This window comes from Dermochelys coriacea, chromosome 7 (assembly GCF_009764565.3).
Source record: "Dermochelys coriacea isolate rDerCor1 chromosome 7, rDerCor1.pri.v4, whole genome shotgun sequence".
Lineage (NCBI taxonomy): Eukaryota > Metazoa > Chordata > Testudines > Dermochelyidae > Dermochelys > Dermochelys coriacea.
Genome location: NC_050074.1, coordinates 41,397,640 through 41,409,869, shown reverse-complemented (window position 1 = coordinate 41,409,869; position 12,230 = coordinate 41,397,640). Strand labels below are relative to the sequence as shown.

Here is a 12,230-nt window from a genome sequence, read left to right as displayed (position 1 = left end):
TACATAAATAGGACCAAATAACAATGATTAAAGTTGGTTTAGGATTGCTTTCCTATGAGAAAATAGGTTTTTATACATATTAGAAAATCTGGAGAACAATCTCTCTGAGATTGCAACATTCTTATGTTAAATTAAATTTTGGAACTCTAATGTTTGACAGTGTCACTTTAAAACAACTGCATCTGCCTATTTATGTTATTCATTTATTCATATGCTATAAACTCACTGGGAAGCCAACCAATTGATAATTACTGATTGTTTGCTTTAAAATCAGACACTGACTAAATAACTATCATTGATTGTCAGTTTAATATTTTACTGCAATCATCAGTTCTTATATCACTTAGTTTTAAATACAGTCCTATCAACTACATAACATCCATGTATAGTATACATTTTATGTGTACAAAATTCAAACAAGCTTGATCTTCCAGTCTAATAATATGAAATTATTATGGCTCTTAAACAGAAAGTTCTATAAATGAGCAACTAACAAAAACCACCTGTGACTGCTTCAAACCCCCAAGGAAATATTTGTATGGAGACTGTCACATATTTGCGGCATTTACTAAAAACAAACTGGTTACTTGTGGCAACCTAACCAGCTGACTGTCCAAATTCCTTATCAGGCATTTGAAACAAATAAAAAACTTCCCTCCAAACCATTGTTTTAATGTCTCCCAATTACTAATATTTTATTGCCCTCCAGCAAATCATCAAAACAAAAATCTCATCTTCAGAGTGGTCCCTCAAACTACAATAAAACACACCATAAGCAACACTAACATTATTTCCAAATGTGAACCAGTAACAAAAGGCTTCAGTGTGATACTGTGCAAAGTCATTTGGTCATTACATGCGTACAAAATCTAATACAACAGACAAAATGGTGATGCTCTATCCAGGCCCATAGATTAAGCTATCTACTATAAACTGAATATCCATCTTTATTTTTAGTGTAGGTGTATTCTTTTTTATTTTCAGTACTAACAGTACTATTTTAACTACTGTTTGTCCACCCCTATGTGCATTAATAATAAAGCAAAAAAAATATACTTTACCAGGCAAGTTATCATTTTTTCTGCTGATTGTTTGTGATACCTTTGAACTTCTTGCTGTCTCTCCTATATCAGAAAACATCCCTTATACGTCTGGTAAAATTATCACAATGTTGTCAAGAACAAGTGGTCCTCTAAGTCTCTTAACTGGTCTATACTCATTAATTACGCTTGGTAAAGTTAAAAGCATCCCCAAAAAGTATGTTTGTTTTTCTTAATCCTCTTCTAATAATTTTTTTCATAGAAAGGAAAGTAACTTTAGAATCATTATATTTGTCATACTGATGGATAAAGAGTGTTCCATTTGTTTACTACTTCCAAGAACTGAAGCAAGAAAATATTTTCTGTTCTTTATTTTCCAAGATGTTCATTAAGAAAGTCTTTTGCATGTCATAGTCAGGGACTAAGAGAAGTGAAAATGGCTTTCAAAAGGATTAAGATCTGACGTAGTACCTTAGTGAGATGTCAGGGTTTTAATATGTATATTTACCAGACTTCTAACTGAACCATATGCCTAAATATGAAAACTACAAAAACTTTTTAATGAATATACTTTTAGTTAAAAAAAAAAAGTATTCCTTCATATTCTGCTAATTCATTTGAACAAAATGGGTCAAATTAATCTGAGATGCAACTCCACTGAAGTCAATGACTTATACCAGAGATGAAATTGGCTTAATAGGTCTATCTTACCAGATAATATCTTACCTAATAATTCTCTTAATTATCCATTTTAAAACTAATCTTTAATGAAAATATTCTTTCAAGCAGAATTGTGTGTTTTGGAAAAATATAAGGGTTAATTCACAAGGAAATTAATTATTTTGAAAGCTAGCTCCAAAAGGAATTGTAGGACCAACATTTCTATATGAATTTTGGATTTTTCATACAAGAGGCATACTTTTTTTCTAGGCATAATGGAAAAAAAATTTTACTTTCAGATGACAATATGTTCAATAGCCCAAAAATCTTTTTGGGTAAAGGGCCACAATCAACTTATGTCGTAACGCTTAACATTAAAAAATTGCAAAATTAACAAAAAACAAAAACAAACACACACAAAAACAATTGTAAAAAGAAAAGGAATACTTGTGGCACCTTAGAGACTAACAAATTTATTAGAGCATAAACTTTCGTGAGCTACAGCTCACTTCATCGGATGCATTTGGGGATCAGAGGGGAGATTGATATACACACACAGAGAACATGAAACAATGGGTTTATCATACACACTGTAAGGAGAGTGATCACTTAAGATAAGCCATCACCAGCAGTGGGGGGGGGAGGTGGGGGGGGAAGGAGAGGAGGAAAACCTTTCATGATGACAAGCAAGGTAGGCTGTTTCTAGCAGTTAACAAGAATATCTGAGGAACAGTGGGGGGTGGGGTGGGGGGGAGAAATGACATGGGGAAATAGTTTTACTTTTTACATTACACAAAGTTTACTGTAGAAAGTTACTATATTTGTGGAGTTTACATACTTAATGGCTGCTATCATGGAATTTACTCACATGAACTAAAGACCAATAAAGCATCATTGCAGCTCCTAGCATCAGTGATCCATATGCCCTCATGTCTTCCCCTACCTCCTTCTTTCTGCTTCTTCATACAAGACCCCATTGAGGAACAGGAATAACGGTGTGTACAGTGATACTAATGTTCAGAGCACTTCAGAGCTGCAGGATCACTCAGTTGCTAGATCAGCTAGTGATGGCAAAGATTTATTTTTCGTATCATAAAACATTATATTACTCTTTACCCACCACATTCTTGCTCCAGGACACAGTTAGGAAATCTCCCTACACATCAGAAAATAATTGGGTTACAGATAGTCTCCATTGTTATATTACAGCTGAAAACAGAAAAGGGTACAGTATTTCATGGTGGGCAGTAGATATCTGAGCAGGATAAAATTACCACAACATCACCAAGAGCAAATGGCCCACCATGCTAGTATGTCCAGTGTCACTCTTGCACTGTACCTCTGAGCATACCTAGGAAGGGTTCTGCACTAGCTGGAAGAATACTAGCAAGGAACTTCCATGATAATATCAACAGCCTTTACTATATATAAAATGTTTAATTAGGGAGGCTAGATCATATTTTAGCCATGTGTAGTCAGTTAATTCTATTACTAAGAGATTGAATGATAGAATTTGGAGGTCAGGTTGACATTTGGAGGAAAGTCAATGATTGAAAGCTTTCTACACAATCCTGTTAACAGGAGTTAGAAAGAGCAACAAAAACAAAGGAGTTGAGCATCACATGAGCAAAAACCTCTATGAATGTACTGAAGGAACAATACAGAACAGTGATGTGAAAGAGTGCGTTTCTTAAAGCAAGCATAATAAGTTGTAATCATAAAAGAAGATATTAAAGGAGTAAAAATTATGCTAAGTGTAGGAAAAAAGTAATAGTGCAGAGCAGATTTTAGGTATTGGATGAACTGAAGTTACTTCAGAGAAAATTACTGTTCAGGAAAGGAAGTCATAAAAAAAGAGGTGGTAAAATTGATTTAGGGAAGTATTTAAGAAGGTGAGTAATGTACTTTATGTATAATTATTTTTATAGTTTAAAAATTTTACCATGATATCATTTGTCATCTTGGGGCTAAGAAAAAATGTTGATACGTTAAACGAGCTTGGCATATGCCTACTGTAGTTGTGCATGTTGAAATAAAAAAAACAAGGGAAAAGCACTGTGTGTTCATTCAAATGCCTAGCACACTTATGGACACTAATAAAAAATAAGAAAAATTAATTAGAAATGCCTCTAAGAGGGTTCAGGCTATTTTCTAAGTCAAGAAAAAATATTCTCATGGCCTAAATGCCATCACACAACTTTATTCAATGGCAGAACAAGCTTTAAACAGTTGGAAACTTCATCTAAAACCTTACAGATAAAAAAATAAAGTAAAATTGTTTTATCATGAAAGTTCCATGGCTTGTAAGAAAACTGTACAGGATCACAGTTCACTTTCACAATTCTGTTCAATGGCACCTCTTTCAGAAAAGTCAGAGTGATTCTTGGATCTTTTAATGAATTTAAGCCCCTACTCTCTCTTGAACCACGTAATATCAAACTAGCGTTAACCTTACCATACATAATCCCTCCTCAGGTACATTCTCCATTAATAAATCTTAATTTGCTATCTCCTCATTTAATGAATATGTTGGTTTTTGTTTAGATAAGTTCTTTTCTGTTTGCTTTTTCACAGCATTACAGACAGCTATTTGAATAGTTATCAAACTATGCTATAATTATGTTAATAAACAACAATATGTACCTTCAAATACAGTACTTAACAGCATTCAGACCTTGAAATTACTGTTGTGACTTTTTGGTTTTTACTATTACTTATACTATATTTTTATTGTTTAAGACCTCTGACAAATAAAAAAGATTATGGAAACAAATTGGTTTATATTTTGGTACAGAACTACCCATGTTTTTGAAACCTTAAATTCTCAGCTGTGAACATGACTACAACATAATTTATCTCACATTAACAGATAAAAGTGGGATTGACAAAATCTGTAATCATTCTGTCAGAATCTGCAATCTTTCCTCTGCTTTCCTGAACTGATTTTTGCCTCAGTATATATGCTTATTCCACTTTCAAGACACATTTTAACATCACCCCCCAGGCTAGTAATCATGCATATATCAACAGTCATGTCATCCCAATACAGCTATATAAAATAAATTGTAAAACATCCATAAAAATGGGGAAAATTTGACTCAAATATTCCATTTTTTCTTAAATTTTCCATTGGCTCTTATTATGTTTTTTTCAATAGACTACACATGGGCTGAAATCCTCCAGCTTTACCAAGGACCAATGGGAGTTTTCTTGAGCAACGACAAAACGAAGATAGATCATCACTTGAATATAAGCTTCAGGGTTAGATTGTGTATAAATGACCATTTCAATTTGTAAGCATCTAGAATACCCTGCCAAAAAAGAGGAAGTCCCTGCATCTGTTCTCAAGTTGTGTAGCTATTTCTTTGGAATCTTCTCCTTTCCTGGACTACAGTGAAAGATTCATGTCTGGAATGAAGAGGTTACTCAATTTTTTTCCTTGTATATTTCTTTATTTTATGGTTGGTTGGTCAAACCTTTATCCCTAATAATGCATTTTATTTTTTAAAAAAAATTATGCATTTTAGTTAAAAAAAAAAAAAAAAAAAGCCAACAACCATCACCTCCAAAAAACTGTAGCATGACATCTTATGCCATTACAGTTGTAATGGATTTGAATGGATAAATCTCATGACATTTTTAATATGAGGTCCACTATCGCCCAGTCACATCTTGTATAAGGCTTTATTTTTATTTTTATTTCTGGCTACAAGAGGTAACATTTGAAATTAATGTTTTTTATAAAAATTCCAGGGAATAAGTAAATAAATTTTATTGCTTGGAGATTGTATGCTGAATACATATTTTGTCAATTTATTTGTTTTTAAAAATTAAATCACTGTTCTTCCCAGTAAAACTACAGCAGAATGAATGAAACACCACTAAGGAACAATTATTTACATGAAAAATTATACAAAACAATACCAAGAAGTAAACTAACTGAAGAACACTGTAGTTTAAAGTTAATTGTATTCTCCAGTTAAAATTAAGGGACAATTGCTCCCCTGCCTAGATAAAACAGCTCTGAATGGGAATGTTGCCTTCCAGAGATATGAAAAGATTGAGAGGCTCAAAACCAAGTTATTGCTCATCACAGTCAAGAAGCAGTGTTTAGATGTGACATAGCCTAAAAAGGTTGCTTTATTTTGCCATATTATTTTGCATTAGTTATTCTGAAAAGAAATCTCAGTTGCACTATCTACTAAAAATTGGCTTATTGTCACCCCTTGAAAATATCAGATGCCCTATATTTTTAAAAACACTGCAGAGATATATAGTATTTCCCATCTCATTGATGTTTTTACAGTCATGCTGCCATCCTGATCCTGATAAAGAGGGTCTACCATTTATACAGAGTATAAATACCACCCCCTCCCCTTCCAGTCAGCAGGAAAGGCAATTCAGTGACCTTCTGACCTGACCCTCAACTGCTTCCTGACCTTCTTGTCCCTCCTAATAAACTTTCCCCCTTCTCCCCACCTGCTGCAAAAGGGCAACACCCCTTTTCTTCCAGCTAGCCAAAGAAAGACCCATTCACATGAAGGTGCAGTCGAAACAGTATTTTAAATTTCACTGATGCTTTTACACTTGATTTAATCACACTGCAATTTGTCTGAAAACGAATATGAAAAATGCTATGACAAAATCAACTTAAATGACACATTAATAAAGAATTTGTCTTTTGTACATATGAGACACAAAATAGCCAGTAAGTTTATAAACCTTTGGATAATGTTCTCTCTCCTCCAACTGCAAGTTCAATAGTAGTTTAATTAAAAAGTGAGTTCTGCTCAAAATTAAGATTGTTCTATTATTCAGAAAAGTGCTATGCAGAGTAATACTTATGTTCAATTTGCCCTTTCATCATAAAACTCTTATTAATATCAACACTTAGGAATGATAAGGGATGAATATATAGAATGTCTTGTCATACATTACCTTGAAATGTTTGAAGGCACATTTGCGATGTTCACACCACTCAGCAAAGGACGAAAGGCTTCTGAAAAATAGCAAAAGGTTTCCTTGTTCTTCGACACTGTAGGGGAAAAACAAAACAAAAAAACCCCAATCTATGTAGTGCCTTCAGGCAGTTCTGGTAAAAAGCATCTATGATGAGTATATATAACATGGGTTTTTTCTGCTAAATAATTCATAGCTAAACTCATTACATTTGTTTCTTAAGCCCAAGACTTGCAACAAATTGCATAATGGAAGAACCCTCCATATACAAGCTGATTTAAGGCAATGGGTATATGTGCATTGGAGGATCGAGATGTTAGTTTTTAAAATGTCTATAGTACTACTGCTAGTAAGATGTAAACAGAAAATATGGGACTCAAGGAACATACTATCAAAATGAAAGATATAAAAACAAATAAAAAAGAAATGTATATAGTTTTAGCATTACAACATATATTTTAGGTATGGTCATTTTTTATTTTAATATATATTGGTTTTCATATTTCTGAACCCTGACTCCTGCACCCAGTGTTAGGGGCTTTAATGATTCAAGTAAGGTCTCTCTCCTCCTGTACTCTCACACACATCTCTGTAACAACAGAGACTCTTCTATCTTTCTTGGACCACCAGACTATAGTCTTCATGCTCATAGTACATCTGAACAATAATCAAGGGATCATTAGCTCATTTTCAACACCATGACATTAGTTATGGCAATATCAAAGCAACAATTTATTTTCGGCATCAGTATTTTCCAACACTTTTAGAAAATACCACCTTACTTTCTAGCCATATAAAATCGGCAAAGTATGAAAAACGCTGCTCGAGAACTTAAAGTTTAAGGATACTTATATTTTGTACATTTTGGCATGTGATGTAACTTTTTGAATCACATTATCTACTGGATAATGACCATCTACTGTCTGCCCTTTGTAAATATGCACAACAGCAAACGTATAAATTGATAAAAATCTAGAAAAAAATCCTTAAAAATAAACATTGATAATATCTATTGAAATTATTTTTACAAAAGCTAATGCTGCCAAGCCCACCTACATTATAAACTGTATGCAGAGTTATTTGTCTTGTCAGTCCCACGATATTGAAGAAACAGAGTGGGAGAGGCAATATCTTGTATTGAACCAACTTCTGTTGGTGAGAGAGACAAGCTTTTGAGCTTCACAGAGCTCTTCTTCAGGTCTGGAAAACATTCTCAGCATCACAATTAAATATAAGGTGGAATGGATTGTTTAGCAAATGTAGTTAATATATATGTGGTACCAGGGTGGATTAAAATCAATTTTTAAAATCAAAATTTTTTTTATTTAATTCAGATTTTTTTTTATAAAATGCCTTTTGAGGAAAAAACCTATCTAAAGATAAAGATATATTATAGCTCAAAGATATCTCATCATGGAATAGGAATTATTAATTCTATACTATGAAACAATGTTATTCATGTAATGTTTAAGAAAAAAGTTTTGTAAATGAATTCCAATAGTTCAGGGATTAGGGAACCAATTTTATGGGGTTCCAGGGGCTTCTGTATAGATTATTTAGATTAATCTCTATTTTCCCCAATGGTACTCAGTGCTCAGTCCAGAAATATCAGAGATGCTTAGTTTTGCAGTTCTCACACTGTGGATTTGTGTCTCCACAGATAACATGCTTGTTAACAGCAAAAAATTATTTTAAAATAAATAGATGTGAGAAATAACAGACCTCAACCCTATTCTCCCTCTGCAAATTTGTGTACACAGAGTCAATCACTTACCTCTCTCTAAAAGTGCAAAGTTTCAAAAAGTTAAATGAATAGAAGATTGTTGGGGGAGCAATAGATCTGGACAAGGAGAAGAAGTCTGGAGATAAATGTGAGAAAGAAGGGACAGGTAGTAGAAACAAAAGTGAAACCATTGGAGCAGCATATTCCAGAAGTCTTGAGGTCTTTCTGAGTGTAGCCTTCATTAAATTTGAGATCTACCATACCATTCTCTCACTAGAAGGGAAAACCTTTCATGGCAGCAGGCCGTAAAAGACCCAGTTTGGAAATATTTTAATGAAGTTCCTCTACCTGCGAGTAAGACAGGCATGCGTGCAAAATGCAAATAGTGCAACAAAGAAATGCAAGGCCTGATCGTCCAAATGAAACATCTTGAGAAAAAAGTGTTCTTTCTCAGGAGGAAGTTGCATTGAAGATGATGAAAGGAACATGTCTGTACATGCAGGATCTTCAGGTTGGTAAATTTTTTTATTCCATATGTCTTTCTTAAGGACTGCCCGTCTTCCTTCTGCACTATTCTTGAATTCTCATGTTTGAGCAAAAAAAATATATTTGTTATTCTATGGTACTATCATTTTAGATGCAGTTCTGATAAAAAAATAAATAGCTAAAATAAGCAGATCTTCCTTTTACAATATCACCTTTAAAGTAGTACTAAGTGTCGGTGAATGCAATGACCAATACTCAATGAGCAGTATGGTAATTAAATAACTGCATTGACTTATTTTGTTTAGGAGAATCCATCCTCAATATACAAGATTCTGAAGACTATCCACTGTGACAAAGTTCCTCCTCTACCTTGGTAGGTCTTGCGCTTATTGGCGGATTTGCTCGCCTTGGAGCTTCACAGCAGCCCTCAGCTTGGCCATTTTTCTGAACCCACAGTCCAGGTGGACTCCTCCTGTGTCTGACCACGAGTTAGGAGGTTTGGAGGGAACCCGGGCCTGCCCTCCACTCCGGGTTCCAGCCCAGGGCCCTGTGGAATGCAGCTGTTTAGAGTGCCTCCTGGAACAGCTGTGTGACAGCTACAACTCCCTGGACTACTTCCCCATGGCCTCCTCCCAATACCTTTTTTTTTTTTTTCCTCCTCTCACAGTAGGACTTTCCTCCTGGTGTCTGATAATGCTTGTACTCCTCAGTCCTCCAATCCACATTCTCACTCTCAGCTCCTCGTGCCTCTTGCTCCCAGCTGCTCACACGTGCACCACAAACTGAACTGAGCTCCTTATTAAACCCAGGTGCCCTGATTAGCCTGCCTTAATTGATTCTAGCAGCTTCTTGATTGGCTACAAGTGTTCTAATCAGCCTGTCTGTCTTAATTGTCTCCAGAAGGTTCCTGATTGTTCTGGAACATTCCATGTTACCTTACCCAGGGAAAAGGGACCTACTTAACCTGGGGCTAATATATCTGCCTTCTATCACTCTCCTGTAGCAATCTGGCCCAATCCTGTCACACCACCTTCAAGGTCACCATCATTTTCTATAGTTTCAAAGTTATCTGCCCAAGATGGTGTTTCAGTCACATCATGTATATCACATAGCCACAGTACATAGATTCATAGATACTAAGGTCAGAAGGGACCATTCTGATCATCTAGTCCGACCTCCTGCACATCGCAGGCCACAGAATCTCACCCACCCTCTCCTACGAAAAACCTCACCCATGTCTGAGCTATTGAAGTCCTCAAATCGTGGTTTAAAGACTTCAAGGAGCAGAGAAGCCTCCCTCAAGTCAACCATGCCCCATGCTACAGTGGAAGGCGAAAAACCTCCAGGGCCTCTCCAATCTGCCCTGGAGGAAAATTCCTTCCCGACCCCAAATATGGCAATCAGCTAAACCCTGAGCATATGGGCAAGATTCACCAGCCAGATACTACAGAAAATTCTTTCCTGGGTAACTCAGATCCCATCCATCTAATATCCCATCTCAGGGGATTAGGCCTATTTACCCTGAATATTAAAGATCAATTAATTACCAAAATCCCATTATCCCATCATACCATCTCCTCCATAAACTTATCGAGTAGAATCTTAAAGCCAGATAGATCTTTTGCCCCCACTGCTTCCCTTGGAAGGCTATTCCAAAACTTCACTCCTCTGATGGTTAGAAACCTTCGTCTAATTTCAAGTCTAAACTTCCTGGTGGCCAGTTTATACCCATTTGTTCTTGTGTCCACATTGGTGCTGAGCTGAAATAATTCCTCTCCCTCTCCTGTATTTATCCCTCTGATATATTTATAGAGAGCAATCTTATCTCCCCTCAACCTTCTTTTAGTTAGGCTAAACAAGCCAAGCTCCTTAAGTCTCCTTTCATAAGACAAGTTTTCCATTCCTCAGATCATCCTAGTAGCCCTTCTCTGTACCTGCTCCAGTTTGAATTCATCCTTTTTAAACATGGGAGACCAGAACTGCACACAGTATTATTCTAGGTGAGGTCTCACCAGTGCCTTGTATAATGGTACTAAAACCTCCTTATCCCTACTGGAAATGCCTCTCCTGACGCATCCCAAAACCGCATTAGCTTTTTTCACAGCCATATCACATTGGCAGCTCATAGTCATCCTATGATCAACCAATACTCCAAGGTCCTTCTCCTCTTCCGTTACTTCTAATTGATGTGTCCCCAACTTATAACTAAAATTCTTGTTATTAATCCCTAAATGCATAACCTTACACTTCTTACTATTAAATTTCATCCTATTTCTATTACTCCAGTTTACAAGGGCATCCAGATCTTCCTGTATAAATATCCCGATCCTTCTCCGAATTGACAATACCTTCCAGCTTTGTATCATCTGCAAACTTTATTAGCACACTCCCACTTTTTGTGCCAAGGTCAGTAATAAAAAGATTAAATAAGATTGGTCCCAAAACTGATCCCTGAGGAACTCCACTGGTAACCTCCCTCCAATCTGACAGTTCGCCTTTCAGTAGGACCCGTTGCAGACTCCCCTTTAACCAATTCCTTATCCACCTTTTGATGTTCATATTGATCCCCATCTTCTCCAATTTAACTAATAATTCCCCATGTGGCATGGTATCAAATGCCTTACTGAAATCTAGGTAAATTAGATCCACTGTGTTTCCTTTATCTAAAAAGTCTGTTACATCACCTGTAGCAAAAAGAAAAAAAAAAACCTCCATCATCCAGAAACAACCATAGATAAGTTTGTGATAAGAACCAACAGATTACAAAAAGAGGTAACTGATGAAAACGTTGCCCAGTTTTTTTATGCAACAAACTCTCCTTTCCGTATGATTCAGAACCCACACTTCATTAACGTGGTTCAGTCATTAAGACCAGAGTAAGTCCACCAAAGAGAGCAGATGTCGCAGGCAAATTGCTCAATCAAGGTGTATGAAAAAGAGAAATTGAGCAGTGTGCAAAAGGTCTAGAGGGTAAAATTGTTAACTGGAATCTTGATGGGTGGAGCAACGTCCACAATGATCCTGTTGTATGTGCTCGTGTGACAACAGAAGAAGGGAATGTCTTCCTTACAGAAACAATTGACACATCAGGAAATGTAGACACACAACAGAATACTTACAAGAAGCAGCAGCAAAAGCTATAACACACTCTGAAAAAAAATTTAAATGTCTCATACGCAGCTTGGTCACAGACAATGCTGCAAACGTATCCAAGATGAGAAGAAATTTAGAAGAGAGAGTCAAGAGAGTCCCAAGTTAACAACATACAGTTGCAGTGCTCATTTGATGCACCTCCTAGCCAAAGACTTCAGTGTTCCAGAAATAAAGGCTAATGATGTTGAAATTGAAAAATACTTCCATAA

General features: G+C 35.8%; 1 protein-coding gene across 2 annotated transcripts in view; it reads right to left on the bottom strand.

The window, feature by feature from the left end:
* Window positions 1-12,230, bottom strand: part of LOC119859060 (centromere protein P) — a 327,648-nt gene that overhangs the window by 286,257 nt on the left and 29,161 nt on the right. For both annotated transcript variants that reach the window (XM_038410702.2, XM_038410701.2), the window contains exon 6: window positions 6,639-6,735. In XM_038410702.2, coding sequence (XP_038266630.1) covers window positions 6,639-6,735 — 97 coding nt within the window. The remainder of the gene's footprint in view (window positions 1-6,638; window positions 6,736-12,230) is intronic.